Source organism: Trachypithecus francoisi, unplaced genomic scaffold (assembly GCF_009764315.1).
Source record: "Trachypithecus francoisi isolate TF-2019V2 unplaced genomic scaffold, Tfra_2.0 Lachesis_group12, whole genome shotgun sequence".
NCBI classification, from domain to species: Eukaryota; Metazoa; Chordata; class Mammalia; order Primates; family Cercopithecidae; genus Trachypithecus; species Trachypithecus francoisi.
In genome coordinates this window covers 14,397,564-14,413,932 of record NW_022681457.1, presented here as the reverse complement: position 1 = coordinate 14,413,932, position 16,369 = coordinate 14,397,564, and the positions used below count along the sequence as shown (strand labels likewise).

Sequence of the window (16,369 nt, the reverse complement as noted above, 5' to 3'; positions counted from 1 at the left end):
GTTTGGCTCAGGCATTCTGGGAAGTGGAGTCCAGACGCTCTGTGGAGTAGCAGGCACTTCCGCTCCGGGACTGTAAGGTTGCTGCAGTTTTGTCCCTGGTGGTTTGGGTCAATTCCGCGGGACCCTTCTGAATTTCCTGGACCTACGCATTGGATCCTCAACCAACTGGTGATCGAATTAGGGGAAAAGAAGCCTCCTCGGACAGCAGAGGTTTGGCGGGGCGAGGGCCGCCGTTTTCGTTCTAGTCAGTGGAGCCTTCTAGGGCTTGGGGCTGTCCTCGCGTCCCCGGGGTGTTTGGGACTTTGTCGGGTTGCGTCTCCCCTGGTTTTAGGGTTTCCGGGGCTCTGAGCTCGCCCACTCCGCCTCCCTGCACCCCACGCGCGTGGCCACGTCCTCGCGATAAAACGCTGGGATGTTAATCTCCTTGGGTCTACCGTTACTGTTCTTTAAGATGGGGACTTTAGGAACATCCTAATAGAATCGTTTCGGGAACTGGAAGAGGTAACACAAATGAGAGCCTTAAAGCAACCCCTGTCACTTGGTGACTGGTGGTCTCTTGTTAATTTCCCACGAAGCGGGTCCCCGGGTGGGGTGAGAGCTCCAGCTGCAGGGGCACTGGCCCTTCTCCCTGATCCCTGCAGGACGCTGGATGATCCCGGACGCCTTCTGACCTCTTTTCTAGGAAAGCGAGGGTTGCGTCCACTTCCATGAAGGGAGAGGCGCATTTAACTTTTATGGCGCATGGCGACCACGGTCAGGGTGTTTCACAGCCTTCTCCTTACCCAGCCCGACCTTTCCAAAAGAGCTGCAGGGAGGGACTTTTTGGCTTCTGAGGGCAAAGCTCTACCTGAGTGATCCTTGGCTTTTTTCTTTGACAGAGATGCTCACCCCAACCGAGAGTGTATAGAATGTGTCTTAGGGCATGGGTGTTGCTTTCAGTTGTCATGTTTTTCTAGTCTTTAATCTTGAAAGATAGCATAGCTTTCATCTTTTTTTCTTGATATTTTATCCTTGTTATTTTTGAAGAGTATAGATGAAGTTATTTTGGTCAAAGATGTTCATTTGGAGTTTTTCTGATGTATTTCATGTTTAACTTCAATATATGCATTTTTTTTTTGGTGGGAATACCACAGAAGTGGTAAATCTCTCTCTTTTTTTTTTTTTCCTTGAGACGGAGTTTCACTCTTGTCTCCCAGGCTGGAGTGCATGGCAGGATCTCAGCTCACTGCAACCTCCACCCCCCGGGTTCAAGCTATTCTCCTGCCTCAGCCTTCGAAGTGGCTGGGATTACAGGTGCCTGCCACCACACCCGGCTAACTTTTCATTTCCTTATTCATTCATTCAACTATAAATATTCTATCAGTGTGGATGCAGAATTCAGTCTTATTAAGTTAAATGACATGTGGATTAACAATTACCAATACTTTGTCCAATTTTATTGAGGTATATTCTATATATCATAGAATCTACCTATTTCATGTGTACACTTTAATGATTTTTTTTTTTTTTTTTTTTTTTTTTTGAGACAGAGTCTTGCTCTGTCTCTTGGGCTGGAGTGCAGTGGCGCGATCTCGGCTCACTGCAAGCTCCGCCTCCCGGGTTCATGCCATTCTCCTGCCTCAGCCTCCGGAGTAGCTGGGACTACAGGCACCCGCCACCACACCTGGCTAATTTTTTGTATTTTTAGTAGAGACGAGGTTTCACCGTGTTATCCAGGATGGTCTTGATCGCCTGACCTCGTGATCCACCCGCCTCAGCCTCCCAAAATGCTGGGATTACAGGTGTGAGCCACCACGCTTGGCACTTTAATGATTTTTAGGAACTTTGTGGAGTGGAATAAACATCACCATAATTTAGTTTAAATCATTTTCATCCCCCATTAAGACTCCTTATGCCCACTTGTAGTTAATCCTCTTTCTCACCTCAAATATGCAGAGACCACCTACCTACTTTCTCATTATATACACTTGCCTACTCTGGAACTTCATAGAAATAGGATCATGCAATATGTGAGCCTTCCTATGTGACTGGCTTCTTTCACTTAGCATAATGTTTCCAAAGTTCATGTGTGGTGTAGCATGAATCAGTACTTCATTCCTTTTAATTTCCAAATAAGATTCCATTGTAAGGATAGGCCACAATTTGTCTGTCCCTGTACTCATAGGAGGGCATTTGTTGGTGTACGGTTTTGGGTTACTATGAATGATGCTGTTGTGAACATTCATGTGTTCATTTACAATACACATTCGTGTTGGCGGACGGCATCCCTGGCCACACTTTCATGTCTCTTTTTCTGCTTTCCCTGGTACTTTCCAGGCAGGATTCTGCTTTCCCTCGAGTTGCATCACTCAGGACTCTGAATATTCCCTGAAATAGGAGGAAAAATGAACACGTTGAAGGTGAATACAGCTTGCCTCTCTTGCTGTTAAAATTTCTTTTTTATTTTTGAGATGGAGTCTTGTTCTGGCACCAAAGATGGAGTGCAGTGGCCTGATTTTGGCTCATTGCAATCTCTGCCTCCCAAGTTCAAGTAATTCTCCTGCTTCAGCCTCCCAAGTAGCTGGGAGTACAGGCACACACCACCACACCTGGCTAATTTTTGTATTTTTCGTAGAGATGGTGTTTCACCATCTTGGCCAGGCTGGTCTCAAACTCCTGACCTCAGGTGATGCACCCACCTCAGCCTCCCAAAGTGCTGGGATTGCAGGTGTGAGCCACCGTGCCTGACCGTATTTCATCTGACTACTCTTATTCTCAGATGTTCTTCTGTCTTGGGAAGACTTAGGGAGTACAACAGAGATATAGCATGGGAGAAACAGAATCTAGCTCCTCCTGTGTGAACACCTCCAATAATCCTTGTGTGAAGCTGCAGTTAAGCAGTTATAGCCTGTTGTGTTGTTCCAGCCCGAGAGCCAGCATCCACACATGGCACTGCTCCTCCCAGGCACCATTTCGGGGTGACCTTTCTTTCTGACTTGACACCTACTCAGATGGACCCAGTGCCCCAGGCACTCAAGGACAGTAATAACCATAGTCATGATAGAAAATCTTTACTTTCAGTATGGTAAAGGATACCGCACACAATGTTACCAGAAAATATAACAGCCTAGAGCGAAAATATTCACTACTTGTATATCTAAAAAAGATAAAATCCAACATAAGAATCTTATGGCCGGGCGCGGTGGCTCAAGCCTGTAATCCCAGCACTTTGGGAGGCCGAGACAGGCGGATCACGAGGTCAGGAGATTGAGACCATCCTGGCTAACATGGTGAAACCCCGTCTCTACTAAAAAATACAAAAAAAAAAAAACTAGCCGGGCGAGGTGGCGGGCGCCTCTAGTCCCAGCTACTCCGGAGGCTGAGGCAGGAGAATGGCGTAAACCTGGGAGGCGGAGCTTGCAGTGAGCTGAGATTGGGCCACTGCACTCCAGCCCGGGCTAGAGCGAGACTCCGTCTCAAAAAAAAAAAAAAAGAATCTTATGTACAGAATAGAAAAAGAAAATCCAAAGGAATATGAATAAAGGACATTAACAGGTAAGTTAAAAGGAGAAATTGAGATGGCCAATAAATATTTGAAAAGGCGATGGTATTATTTATAATCAAATAAGTGAAACTGTTAAATTCTTCCTAATATGATTATAAAAATCATGGGAAAATTGATAACCTGCTCTTGATTATGGTAAGACAAATCAGTGTACATGTATCCTCTTGAAAGATCAGAGTTTAGTAAAAAATTGAGACCTGATATTATATGATCACAATTTTAAATATGCCTATTTATTGACATTTTAATTTTCATTTAAAATTATTTTAAATAAACAGGAGTAAAATCTACCCCAAATTTTTTTTACAGGATTGGTATTAATGAGCATATATGAAATTAAGGATTATTTAGAGTAGATAAAAATAGATTATCAATTCTTTGAAATACTGTGCAGACATGAAATGAGATAAAATGGATGGCAACAATGATAGTAATAATAAAAAAAATTTTTTAAAGCTACTGTTTATTAGGTATTTAGTCTGTACTGATCAACTTTCCCAATGCTCCATGTATTTCCTTGTTTAATCACTGAAAAAACTATAATATGAAAATTGTTAGAGAGGGAATAAATAGGTGAACTTGTCCAAGGTCATGTGACCAGGAAGGCACAGAGCCTTGGGATGTGCTCCTAGGCACACTGTCTGCAGATCGTAGATCAATGCTGCAATTAATGTATGTAGTTTATGCCTTGAGAGTACAGAGGATGTACTGCATAACTGTCCCACACAGGTTACCACAAGCTTGTTAGTTTGGTGGCAGATATTAAAGAAAAATGATAACATTCAGGGTTCAAGTATGAGAACAATGGGAATTATCAGACAAGACTGGGACTGAATTGCTAAATGTTACTGGGGCAGTTGGCAAGATTCATTGAAACCTATATACGTGCAGCTCAGGATGTTGCATTTAGAGTCCTACAGGGTTACTTACAAGGAAACTCAGTAAGTGCAGAAAGTAAACCTACAGGAGGTCTTTTCCATCATTGAACTTCTGGTGGATCTCAGGAAAATCCATCATTGTCAGGATACAGACAGAATGAGTAGAAAATCTATGAGTTGGCTGGGCGCAGTGGCTCATGTCTGTAATCCCAGCACTTTGGGAGGCCAAGGCAAGCGGATCACCTGAGGTCAGGAGTTTGAGACCAGCCTGGCCAATGTGGTGAAACCCCATCTCTACTAAAAATACAAAAATTAGCCAGGCATGGTGGTGGGCACCTGTAATCCCAGCTACTTAGGAGGCTGAAGTGGGAGGATCACTTGAACCCAAGAGGCGGAGGTTGCAGTGAGCCAAAATCACGCCACTGTACTCCATCCTGGGCAACAGAGCAAGACTGTCTCAAAAATAAATAAATAAATAAAATAAATAAATAAAAAATAAAAGAAGGAAATCTATGTGTTGACCTATGTCTCTCAAGATCCAAAACAGCTTGTCTTCCCTCCCCTGTGTTTGCTCTGTGCCACCCCTCTCTCAGTAGTCATTGGTCGTGAGACTGAGGTTGCATATGTTTGATGCTGTAGGAGGTAGTGACCTTTAAAGATGTGGCTGTGGTCTTCAGTGAGGAAGAGCTGAGGCTGCTGGACCTTGCCCAGAGGAAACTATACCGAGAAGTGATGCTGGAGAACTTCAGGAACCTACTGTCAGTGGGTGAGGACAGGCGTTCTTTGTAAGGGAACGTCAGGGCCAGGGGTGGCTTTGTATCTTGGAGGGTTCCAGTTTGAGTATGCATTGGGAACCTAAGTTTCTAGTAAATTTTACTTAGATTTTTTTCTAGGATGTATTAGCGTTAAGCACCTGACTTTTCATGTTCACAGGGCATCAACCACTCCACAGAGATACTTTCCACTTCCTAAAGGAAGAAAAGTTTTGGATGATGGAGACAGTAACCCAAAGAGAAGGGAATTTAGGTAAGAAGCAAGCAACTGTGTGTCCTTGTGCATGACTCTCCCATCTGTTTTACTTCTATCTGTTGCCCAGCTCTGTTGCCCTAGTCTAAATAGCCAAACTTCTTTCCTGAATTATTATAGCCGACTTTCGGCTGGTTGCCCTGCTCCCACTTTTCCCACCCTGACATCTGTTTTCCACATGGCAGCCAGTCTGTTGCTTAGGAAATGTAAGTCAGATTTCCATTCCTCGGTTCAAAAGCCTTTCTGGCTGCTTATGTTTACTTAAGTTACAAGTGTTTTAAGTGCCTTTTAGAGACCATGTAATATGCTGTTCATCCCCTACCACCTCTCTGACTGCATCTCCTGTCCTCTCCCTTTTGCCTTGTCTTTCCAGCCACACTGTCCTCCATAGCATTTTTGCAACCTGCCAAAGACACTGTATTGCCTGTTGTAGTAACCAATGACCACACATTTACTTGACTAAGCAACAAAAATTTATTATCTTTCTGTTCTTTAGGCCTGAAGTCTGATACATCTCACTGGATAATTATCAAGGTGTCTGTAGGTGTTTGTTTTTCTGGATGCTCTTGGGGAGAAGCCTTTATTTTGGTTTACCAGTCTCTAGGCACTCCTTGGCTCTTGTTACCCTTCCTCCATCTTCAAAGGCAGCTACTTTGCATTTCTGATCCTTCTTCCATAGTCATGCTCACTCTGCCACTCTTCTTATGCCTCCGTCTCCTGCCTTTCAGGTTCCTTTTGATTGTGTTGGTTACCCCTGGATGATCCACAATGACCTCACTTTCTAGTTAGCTGATTAGTGACCTTAATTGCATCTGCAATCCCAGTCCCCCTTGCTGTGTAATATAACATGTTTGTAGGTCTTGGGTACTGGATGTGGACATCTTTTATGAATCATTGTTCTGTCTACTACTGAAGCTTCTGCCTCGAGAGCCCTTACTTGCTCTTCTCTCTGATCAGAATACTCTTTCACCTCAAAACTTTCTGGCTTCTCCTTTAAGTATATTCAAGTCTCTGTTCAGTTTTAGAGAGGCCATTTCCAGCTACTGTATTCAAAATACTGTTCTAGGCCAGGCGCTGTAGCTCACGCCCATAATCCCACTACTTTCAGAGATCAAGGCAAGTGGATCACTGAGGTCAGGAATTCGACACCAGCCTGGCCAACATGATGAAATCCCATCTCTACTAAAAATACAGAATTAGCCAGGTGTGGTAGCATGTGCCTGTAGTCTCAGCTACTCAGGAGGCTGAGGCAGGAGAATCACTTGAACCCAGGAGGCGGAGGTTGCAGCGAGCCGAGATGGCGCCACCGCACTCCAGCCTTGGTGACAAAGTGAGACTCTGTCTCAAAAAAACAAACCAAACACTGTTCTATTTTTTTCTTCTTGTGCTGTCTTGCACTGTGTTTTATGTCTTTCTATTTATCTGTCACCTTTACCCCCAGGAATGTGATATCTAAGAGGAGGAATTTTAGCTGTTTTGCTCATGGCTATCTATTCACAGGCTAGAAGGTATTGTTCTGGTACATGGCAGGTATCTAATTATTTATTATCCTGATAAATAAATTAATGGATGAGGGGAACTTCAGTGTCTCCAGGAATCATGGAGATAGATAGTTAATAAGTAATACACAAACTAGGGTGAATGAGAGCTATTGCAGAACATGTTTCTGTCTTTTGATGGCTGCCTATCTAATTAGAACTTTCTTAGGATTCCTTGTTGGGATACTATTTTTAGGTACATGCAGTTCACCCACATCCCATGGAAACTTCTAAGTGTTTTTTTTATGACCACACTGAGTAATATGCCTTCTCTCTGACTTGTCTTGGAGCTTTTTTTTTAATTTTTATTTTTAAAAATTTTTTCTGTAAGTTATTGGAGTATAGGTGGTATTTGGTTACATAAGTTCTTTAGTGATTTGTGAGAATTTGGTGCACTCATCACCTGAGCAGTATATACTACACCATATTTGTAGTCTTTTATCTCTTGCCCTCCTCCCATTCTTTCCTGCAAGTCCCCAAAGTCCATTGTCTCATTTTATTTTTTATTTTTTATTTTTGAGATGGAGTCTCGCTCTGTCGCCCAGGCTAGAGTGCAGTGGCGCGATCTCGGCTCACTGTAAGCTCCACCTCCCGGGTTCATGCCATTCTCCTGCCTCAGCCTCCCGAGTAGCTGGGACTACAGGCGCCTGCCACCATGCCCTGCTAATTTTAAAAATATTTTTAGTAGAGATGGGGTTTCACCATGTTAGCCAGGATGGTCTTGATCTCCTGACCTCGTGACCCACCTGCCTCAGCCTCCCAAAGTGCTGGGATTACAGGCCATTGTCTCATTCTTATGCCTGTGCATCCTCATAGGTTAGCTCCCACATATCAGTGAGAACATATGATGTTTGGTTTTCCATTCCTGAGTTACTTCACTTAGAATCATAGTTTCCAGTCTCATCTAGGTTGCTGCAAATGCTATTAATTCATTCCTTTTTATGACTGAGTAGTGTTCCATCATATATAATACCACAGTTTCTTTATTCACTCGTTGATTGATGGGCATTTGTGTTGGTTCCATGATTTTGCAATTTTGAATTGTGCTGCTATAAATATGCGTGTGCAAGTATCTTTTTCGCGTAATGACTTCTTTTCCTCTGGATAGATACCCAGTAGTGGTATTGCTGGATCAAATGGTAGTTCTACTTTTAGTTCTTTAAGGAATTTCCACATTGTTTTCCATAGTGCCTGTACTAGTTTACATTCCCACCAGCTGTGTAGAAGTGTTCCCTATCACCACATCCACGCCAACATCTACTGTTTTTTGATTTTTGATTATGGCCATTCTTGCAGGAGTAAGGTGGTATCATACTGTGGTTTTGATTTGCAGTTCCCTGATCATTAGTGATTTTGAGTTTTTAAAAATATGTTTGTTGACCATATATCTATATTTTTTTGAGAATTGTCTATTCATGTTTTAGCCCACGTTTTGATGGGGTTGTTTGATTTTTTCTTACTGATTTGTTTGAGTTTGTTGTAGATTCTGGATATTAGTTCTTTGTCAGATGTACAGATTGTAAAGATATTTTCCCACTTTGTGGGCTGTCTGTTTATTCTAGTGACTGTTCCTTTTGCTGTGCAAAAGCTCTTTAGTTTAATTAGGTCCCAATTATTTATCTTTGTTTTTATTGCATTTGCTTTTGGGTTCTTGATCATGAAATCCTTGCCTAAGCCAATGGCTAGAAGGATTTTTCCAATGTTGTCTTCTAGAATTTTTATAGTTTCAGGTATTAGATTTGAGTCCTTAATCTATCTTGAATTGATTTTTGTATAAGGTGAGAGATGAAGACCCAGTTTCATTCTCCTACACGTGGCTAGCCAATTATCCCAGCACCATTTGTTGAAAAGGGTGTCCTTTCCCCACTTTATGTTTTTGTTTGCTTTGTCGAAGATCAGTTGACTGTAAGGATTTGGGTTTATTTCTGGGTTCTCTATTCTGTTCCTTTGGTCTATGTGCCTATTTTTATGCCAGTACCACACTATTTTGGTGACTATGGTCTTATAGTATAGTTTGAAATCAGTTAATGTGATGCCTCCAGATATGTTCTTTTTGCTTTAGTCTTGCTTTGGCTCTGTGAGCTCTTTTTTTGGTTCCATATGAATTTTAGAATTGTTTTTTCTAATTCTATGAAGAATGATGGTGATATTTTGATAGGGATTGCATTTAATTTGTAGATTGCTTTTAGCAGTATGGTCATTTTCACAATATTGATTCCACCCATCCATGAGCATGAGATGTGTTTCCATTTGTTTGTGTCATCAGTGATTTCTTTCAGCAGCGTTCTGTTGTTTTCCTTGTAGAGGTCTTTTGACTCCTTGGTTATGTGTATTCCTGAGTATTTTATTATTTTTTTTGCAGCTATTATAATAGGGGTTCAGTTCTTGATTTGATTCTCTGCTTGGTTGCTGGCGGTGTATAGAAGAGCTACTGATTTGTGTACATTAATCTTGTATCTGGAAACTTTGCTGAATTCTCTTTTTTTCTTTTTTTTTGAGATGGAGTCTCACTCTGTTGCCCAGGCTGGAGTGTGGTGGCAAGATCTCAGCTCACTACAAGCTCCACCTCCCAGTTTCACGCCATTCTCCTGTCTCAGCCTCCTGAGTAGCTGGGACTACAGGCGCCTGCCACCCTGCCTGGCTAATTTTTTTGTAGTTTTTTAGTAGAGACAGGGTTTCACCGTGTTAGCCAGGATGGTCTCGATCTCCTGACCTCGTGATCTGCCCGCCTCGGCCTCCAAAAGTGCTGGGATGACAGGCGTGTGCGCCCGGCCGGCCTTTTACCATTATATAATGCCCGTCTTTGTCTCTTTTAACTGCTGTTGCTTTAAAGTTTGTTTTGTCTGATACAAGAATAGTTACCCCTGCTCATTTTTTGGTGTCCATTTGCATGAAATGCCTTTTCCACCCTTTTACTTTAAGTTTATATGACTCCTTATGTGTTAGGTAAGTCACCTGAAGGTAGCAGATGGTTGGCTGGTGAGCTCATATCCATTCTGCAGTTCTGTATCTTTTAAGTGGAGCATTTAGGCCATTTACATTCAATGTTAGTATTGAGATATGAGGTGCCATTGCATTCATCTTGCTATTTGTTGCCTGTGTACTTTGGTTTTTAAATTTTTTTGTTTTTGCTTTCTAATATGTTTTTGTTTTATAGGTCCTGTATGATTTATGCTTTAAAGAGGTTCCATTTTGATGTGTTTCCAGGATTTGTTTCAAGATTTAGAGCTCCTTTTAGCAGTTCTTGTAGTGGTGGCTTGGGAAATTCTCTCAGCATTTGTCTGAAAAAGACTGTATCTTCCCTTCATATATGATGCTTAGTTTTGGTGGATACAAAATTCTTGGCTGATAATTGTTTTGTTGGAGGAGGCTGAAGATAGGGCCCCAATCCCTTCTAGCTTGTAGGGTTTCTATTGAGTAATCTGCTGTTAATCTGATAGGTTTTCCTTTATAGGTTACCTGGTGCTTCTGTCTCACAGCTCTTAAGATTTTTTCCTTCGTCTTAACTTTGGATAACCTGATGACAATGTGCCTAGGCAATGATCTTTTTGCAATGAATTTCCCAAGCATTGTTTGTGCTTCTTGTATTTGGATGTCTAGGCATCTAGCACAGCTGGGGAAGTTTTCTATTATTTCCCCAAATGTGTTTTCCAAGCTTTTAGAATTCTCTTCTTCCTCAGGAACACTGATTATTCTTAGGTTTAGTAATTTAACATAATCCCATACTTCTTTGAGGCTTTGTTCATATTTTCTTATTCTTTTTTCTTTGTCTTTGTTGGATTGGGTTAACTCGAAGAACTTGTCTTGAAGCTCTGAATGTCTTTCTTCTACTTATTCAATTCTATAGCTGAGACTTTCCAGACCATTTTGCATTTCTATAAGTGTGTCCAGTGTTTCCTGAATTTTGTATTGGTTTTTTTTAAGCTATCTATTTCCTTGAATATTTCTCCCTTCACTTATTGTATCGCTTTTTGGATTTCCTTGCCCTGGGCTTTGCCTTTCTCTGGTGCCTCCCTGATTAGCTTAATAACTAACCTCCTGAATTCCTTTTCAGGTAAATGAGGGATTTCTTCTTTTTTTGGATCCATTGCTGGTGAACTAGTGTGATTTTTTGGTGGATGTTAAAGTACCTTGTTTTGTCATATTACTATAGTTGGTTTTCTCATTTGGGTAGGCTCTGTCAGAGGGAAGGTCTAGGGCTGAAGACTGTTGTTCAGCTTCTTTTGTCCCACAGGGTGTTCCCTTGATGTAGTACTCTCCCCCTTTTCCTATGGATGTGGCCTCCTGTGAGCCAAACTGTAGTGATTGTTGTCTCTATTCTGGGTCTAGCTACTCAGCAAGTCTAGCCAGCTCTGGGCTGGTACTGGGGGCTGTCTGCACAGAGTCCTGTGATATGAACTGTCTGTGGGTCTCTCAACCATAGATATCAATGCCTGTTCAGGTGGAGGTAGCTGGGGTGTGCAATGGACTCTGTGAGGTTTCTTAGCTTTGGTGGTTTCATGCTTTATTTTTGTGCTGGTTGGTCTCCTGCCAGGAGATAGCACTTCCCTTCATATATGATGCTTTAGTTTTGCAGAGCTCACACCTGCAAATTCATCAGAGAATCCACACTGGAAAGAAACCATTCATATGTGAGCAGTATGGGAAAGGCTTTAGTCGTAGATCAGGACTTTATGTTCATCGTAAATTACACATAGGAGTGAAACCTCATATTTGTTTGCCTTCAGGCAAACAAAGACACTTTCCTCAGGCATGACATTTTAGGACCAAGAGATTGCCTGTCAGATGCTGAGGACATCACCCAGGCCTCTTTGTGACTTAGGATAATTTCTTTACTTCATAAGGATATGCAATACAAACTAAAATATACAAAGTTTTGATGATGTTGTGGCTTCTCCTTAAAGTTCACTTTTGATTCATACTTCACTGTTTACATAATTTATTAGTTACATAATTTACTATGTAAGGTTTTATTTCTACCAAGTATTTCTTTTTTTTTTTTTGAGACGGAGTCTGGCTCTGTCGCCCAGGCTGGAGTGCAGTGGCCGGATCTCAGCTCACTGCAAGCTCCGCCTCTTGGGTTTACGGCATTCTCCTGCCTCAGCCTCCCGAGTAGCTGGGACTACAGGCACCCACCACCTCGCCCGGCTAGTTTTTGTACTTTTTAGTAGAGACAGGGTTTCACCATGTTATCCAGGATGGTCTCGATCTCCTGACCTCGTGATCCGCCCGTCTCGGCCTCCCAAAGTGCTGGGATTACAGGCTTGAGCCACCGCGCCCAGCTCTACCAAGTATTTCACATCTGACACTTGGTGTGGTTCTGAATTGGTCTCATGCAAACGAGAGTCCATAGTGTACTTGAAAAACACATTGGCTGGGCACAGTGGCTCAAGCCTGTAATCCCAGCACTTTGGGAGGCCAAGATGGGAGTATCACTTGTGGCCAGGAGTTCAAGACCAGCCTTGGCAATGTAGCAAGACCTCATCTCTTCAAAAAAATGTAAAAATTAGCTAGTCATGGTGGTATGTGCCTGTAGTCCTAGCTACTCAGGAGGCGGACGTGGGAGGATCACTTGAGCCCAGGAGGTCAAGGCTGCAATGAGCCATGATTGTGTCCCTGCACTCCAGCCTGGGTGACAGAGGGAGACACTCTCTTTTTTTTTTTTTTTTTTTTTTTTGAGACGGAGTCTCACTCTGTCGCCGGGGGGGCTGGAGTGCAGTGGCCGGATCTCAGCTCACTGCAAGCTCCGCCTCCCGGGTTCACGCCATTCTCCTGCCTCAGCCTCCCAAGTAGCTGGGACTACAGGCGCCCGCCACCTCGCCCGGCTAGTTTTTTGTATTTTTCAGTAGAGACGGGGTTTCACAGTGTTAGCCAGGATGGTCTCGATCTCCTGACCTCGTGATCCGCCCGTCTCGGCCTCCCAAAGTGCTGGGATTACAGGCTTGAGCCACCGCGCCCGGCCAGACACTCTCTTAAAAAAAGGAAAATATAATCTGAACATTCCCTGTATTTAATAAAATTTTAGGCTATGTCCTAAGTATGAAATCTTGATAACATTGAATAAAGGCTTTACTTGCCCACATCTCTTAATTCTGTGTCATTATAGGAGGCAAGATCCAAACTGAGATGGAGACTGTTCCAGAAGCAGGAACACATGAAGGGTTGTTCAGCCATCAAAACTGGGAACAAATTTCAAGTGACTTAACCAGGTTTCAAGACTCCATGGTAAACAGCTTTCAGTTCTCCAAAGAAGATGATATGCCCTGCCAGGTTGATGCAGGACTATCTATAATTCACATAAGACAGAAATCTTCTGAGGGTAGGAAGTGTAAAAAATCCTTTAGTGATGTCTCCATCCTTGATCTTCATCAACAATTACAGTCAAGAGATAAGTCTCATACATGTGATGAATGTGGAAAGAGTTTCTGTTATAGCTCAGCTCTTCGTATTCATCGGAGAGTTCACATGGGGGAGAAACTCTATAATTGTGATGTGTGTGGTAAGGAATTCAATCAGAGCTCACATCTGCAAATTCATCAGAGAATCCACACTGGAGAGAAACCATTCAAATGTGAGCAGTGTGGGAAAGGCTTTAGTCGTAGATCAGGACTTTATGTTCATCGTAAATTACACACAGGAGTGAAACCTCATGTTTGTGAAAAATGTGGGAAGGCCTTCATTCATGATTCCCAGCTTCAGGAACATCAAAGAATCCATACTGGGGAGAAGCCATTCACATGTGATATATGTTGTAAGAGCTTCCGTAGTAGAGCAAATCTTAATAGGCATTCCATGGTTCACATGCAAGAGAAACCATTCAGATGTGATATATGTGGTAAGAGCTTTGGTCTGAAATCAGCACTTAACAGTCATCGCATGGTCCACACAGGAGAGAAACGGTACAAATGTGAGGAATGTGGAAAATGCTTCATTTATAGGCAAGATCTTTATAAGCATCAGATGGACCACACAGGGGAGAAGCCATATAATTGTAAAGAATGTGGAAAGAGCTTCAGATGGGCCTCCGGTCTTTCAAGACATGTGCGAGTCCACAGTGGAGAGACACCATTCAAATGCGAAGAATGTGGGAAGGGATTTTATACAAATTCACAACGTTATTCTCACCAGAGAGCCCACAGTGGAGAAAAGCCATATAGATGTGAGGAGTGTGGGAAGGGTTACAAAAGGAGGTTGGATCTTGACTTTCATCAGAGGGTCCACAGAGGAGAGAAACCCTATAATTGTAAAGAATGTGGGAAGAGCTTTGGCTGGGCCTCGTGTCTTTTGAATCATCAGAGAATCCACAGTGGAGAAAAACCATTTAAATGTGAAGAATGTGGGAAAAGATTTACTCAGAATTCACAACTTTATACCCATCGTAGAGTCCACAGTGGAGAAAAACCATTCAAATGTGAAGAGTGTGGGAAAAGATTTACTCAGAATTCACAACTTTATTCTCATCGCAGAGTCCACACTGGAGTAAAGCCATACAAATGTGAAGAGTGTGGGAAGGGCTTCAACAGTAAGTTTAATCTTGACATGCACCAGAGGGTCCACACCGGAGAGAGACCTTATAACTGTAAAGAATGTGGGAAGAGCTTTAGCCGGGCATCAAGTATTTTGAATCATAAGAGACTCCATGGTGATGAAAAGCCATTCAAATGTGAAGAATGTGGGAAGAGATTTACTGACAAATCACAGCTTCATTCCCATCAGAGGGTTCACACTGGGGAAAAGCCATACAAATGTGAGAAGTGTGAAAAGGGCTTCAGATGGGCCTCAACTCATCGAACCCATCAGAGAGTCCACAGTAGAGAAGAAGTACTTCAATGTGAGGACTGTGGGAAAAGCATTGTACACAGTTCATGTCTTAAAGACCAACAAAGAGACCACAGTGGAGAGAAAACATCTAAATGTGAGGACTGTGGGAAGCGTTACAAGAGGCGCTTGAATCTTGATATGCTTTTGTCATTATTTTTAAATGACACATAATTATTGTACTCGTTTATGGGGCACATGTGATAGTTGATACAAGTATACGATGTGTAATGATCAAATCAGTATAATTAACGTATCTATCACCTCAAACATTTATCATTTCTTTGTGTTGGGAACCTTTAAAATTAACTCTTCTAGCTATTTGAAAATAATACGCTGTTAATTACAGTCACCCTGTAGTGGTGTAAAACACTAGAACTTATTCCTCCTACCTGCCTGTATTTCTGTATTCATTAACCAACCTTTGGCTACCTTTGGCCCTGCCTCCTCACCTCTAAGAACTACTATTCTACTCTCTACTTCTATGAAATTAACTTTTTGAGCTTCCACATATGTGTGAGAACATGTAGTATTTATTTTTCTGTGCCTGGTATATATCACTTAGTATAAGGCCCTGTAAGGCTCATTCACTTTGCTGTGAGTGATAGAATTTTGTTGTTGTTCATGGCTACATAGTACTCCGATGTGTATATTTGCCACATTTTCTTTTTTTCTTTTTTTTTTTTTTTTGAGATGGAGTGACGCTCTGTCGCCCAGGCTGGAGTGCAGTGGCCGGATCTCAGCTCACAGCAAGCTCCGCCTCCCGGGTTTATGCCATTCTCCTGCCTCAGCCTCCAGAGTAGCTGGGACTACAGGCGCCCGCCACCTCGCCCAGCTAGTTTTTTTTTCTATTTTTTAGTAGAGACGGAGTTTCACCGTGTTAGCCAGGATGGTCTCGATCTCCTGACCTCGTGATCCGCCCATCTCGGCCTCCCAGAGTGCTGGGATTACAGGCTTGAGCCACCGCCCCCGGCCACATTTTCTTTATTCATTCATCCAGTAGACACTTAGGTTGATTACATATCTTGGCCTATTTCTTGGCTATTGTGAATGGTGCTGCAATAAACATGGGGGGTGGAGATAACACTTTAACATACTGATTTCCTTTTCTTTGGGTATGTATCAAGTATATAATAATATGACATGACTCAAAATTAAGGAATAGGATTGTGGAAATTGGTTTTCAAAACAAAATGTTCTCTAGTTTGAATACAGAGAAAAATTGGTGAGTGTCTTCAGCTGTCCTCATACATAATGCATATGAGCTTGCTTTAAGCATAAGTGAAGAAGTGGAAAAATCCTGGAGATAGAAATAAAGGGGGTATACATGTGGACATAAAGAATCAACAAAGATTCTTTTAAGAAAAGGTGTGTATGGGTTGGGAACAATAGCATGACAGCAGTGGGGCCTCTAACAGTCTGGAACCAGTTAGGACACAGAGCAGGATTGAGTGTCATTCTATTCATAGACACCGTGGTGATATTTTGAGTATATTAGGTTAAAAGGCTTTCTTCAGCAAAATGTCTACTAGAGATAGATTTGATTTTTATTCTTAATGTTCTAG

At 42.3% G+C, this 16,369-nt stretch overlaps 1 protein-coding gene across 1 annotated transcript; it reads left to right on the top strand.

Annotated features, from left to right (window-relative positions):
- Nucleotides 1-4: 4 nt before the first annotated feature.
- On the top strand, nt 5-15,043 carry ZNF225 (zinc finger protein 225). Its single transcript, XM_033224815.1, has 5 exons — nt 5-210; nt 2,317-2,399; nt 5,062-5,188; nt 5,356-5,448; nt 13,093-15,043. Exons 2-5 carry the CDS (start codon nt 2,385-2,387, stop codon nt 14,976-14,978), a joined length of 2,121 nt encoding a protein of 706 aa, XP_033080706.1. The 5' UTR covers nt 5-210; nt 2,317-2,384; the 3' UTR covers nt 14,979-15,043.
- The last annotated feature ends 1,326 nt before the right edge of the window (nt 15,044-16,369 follow it).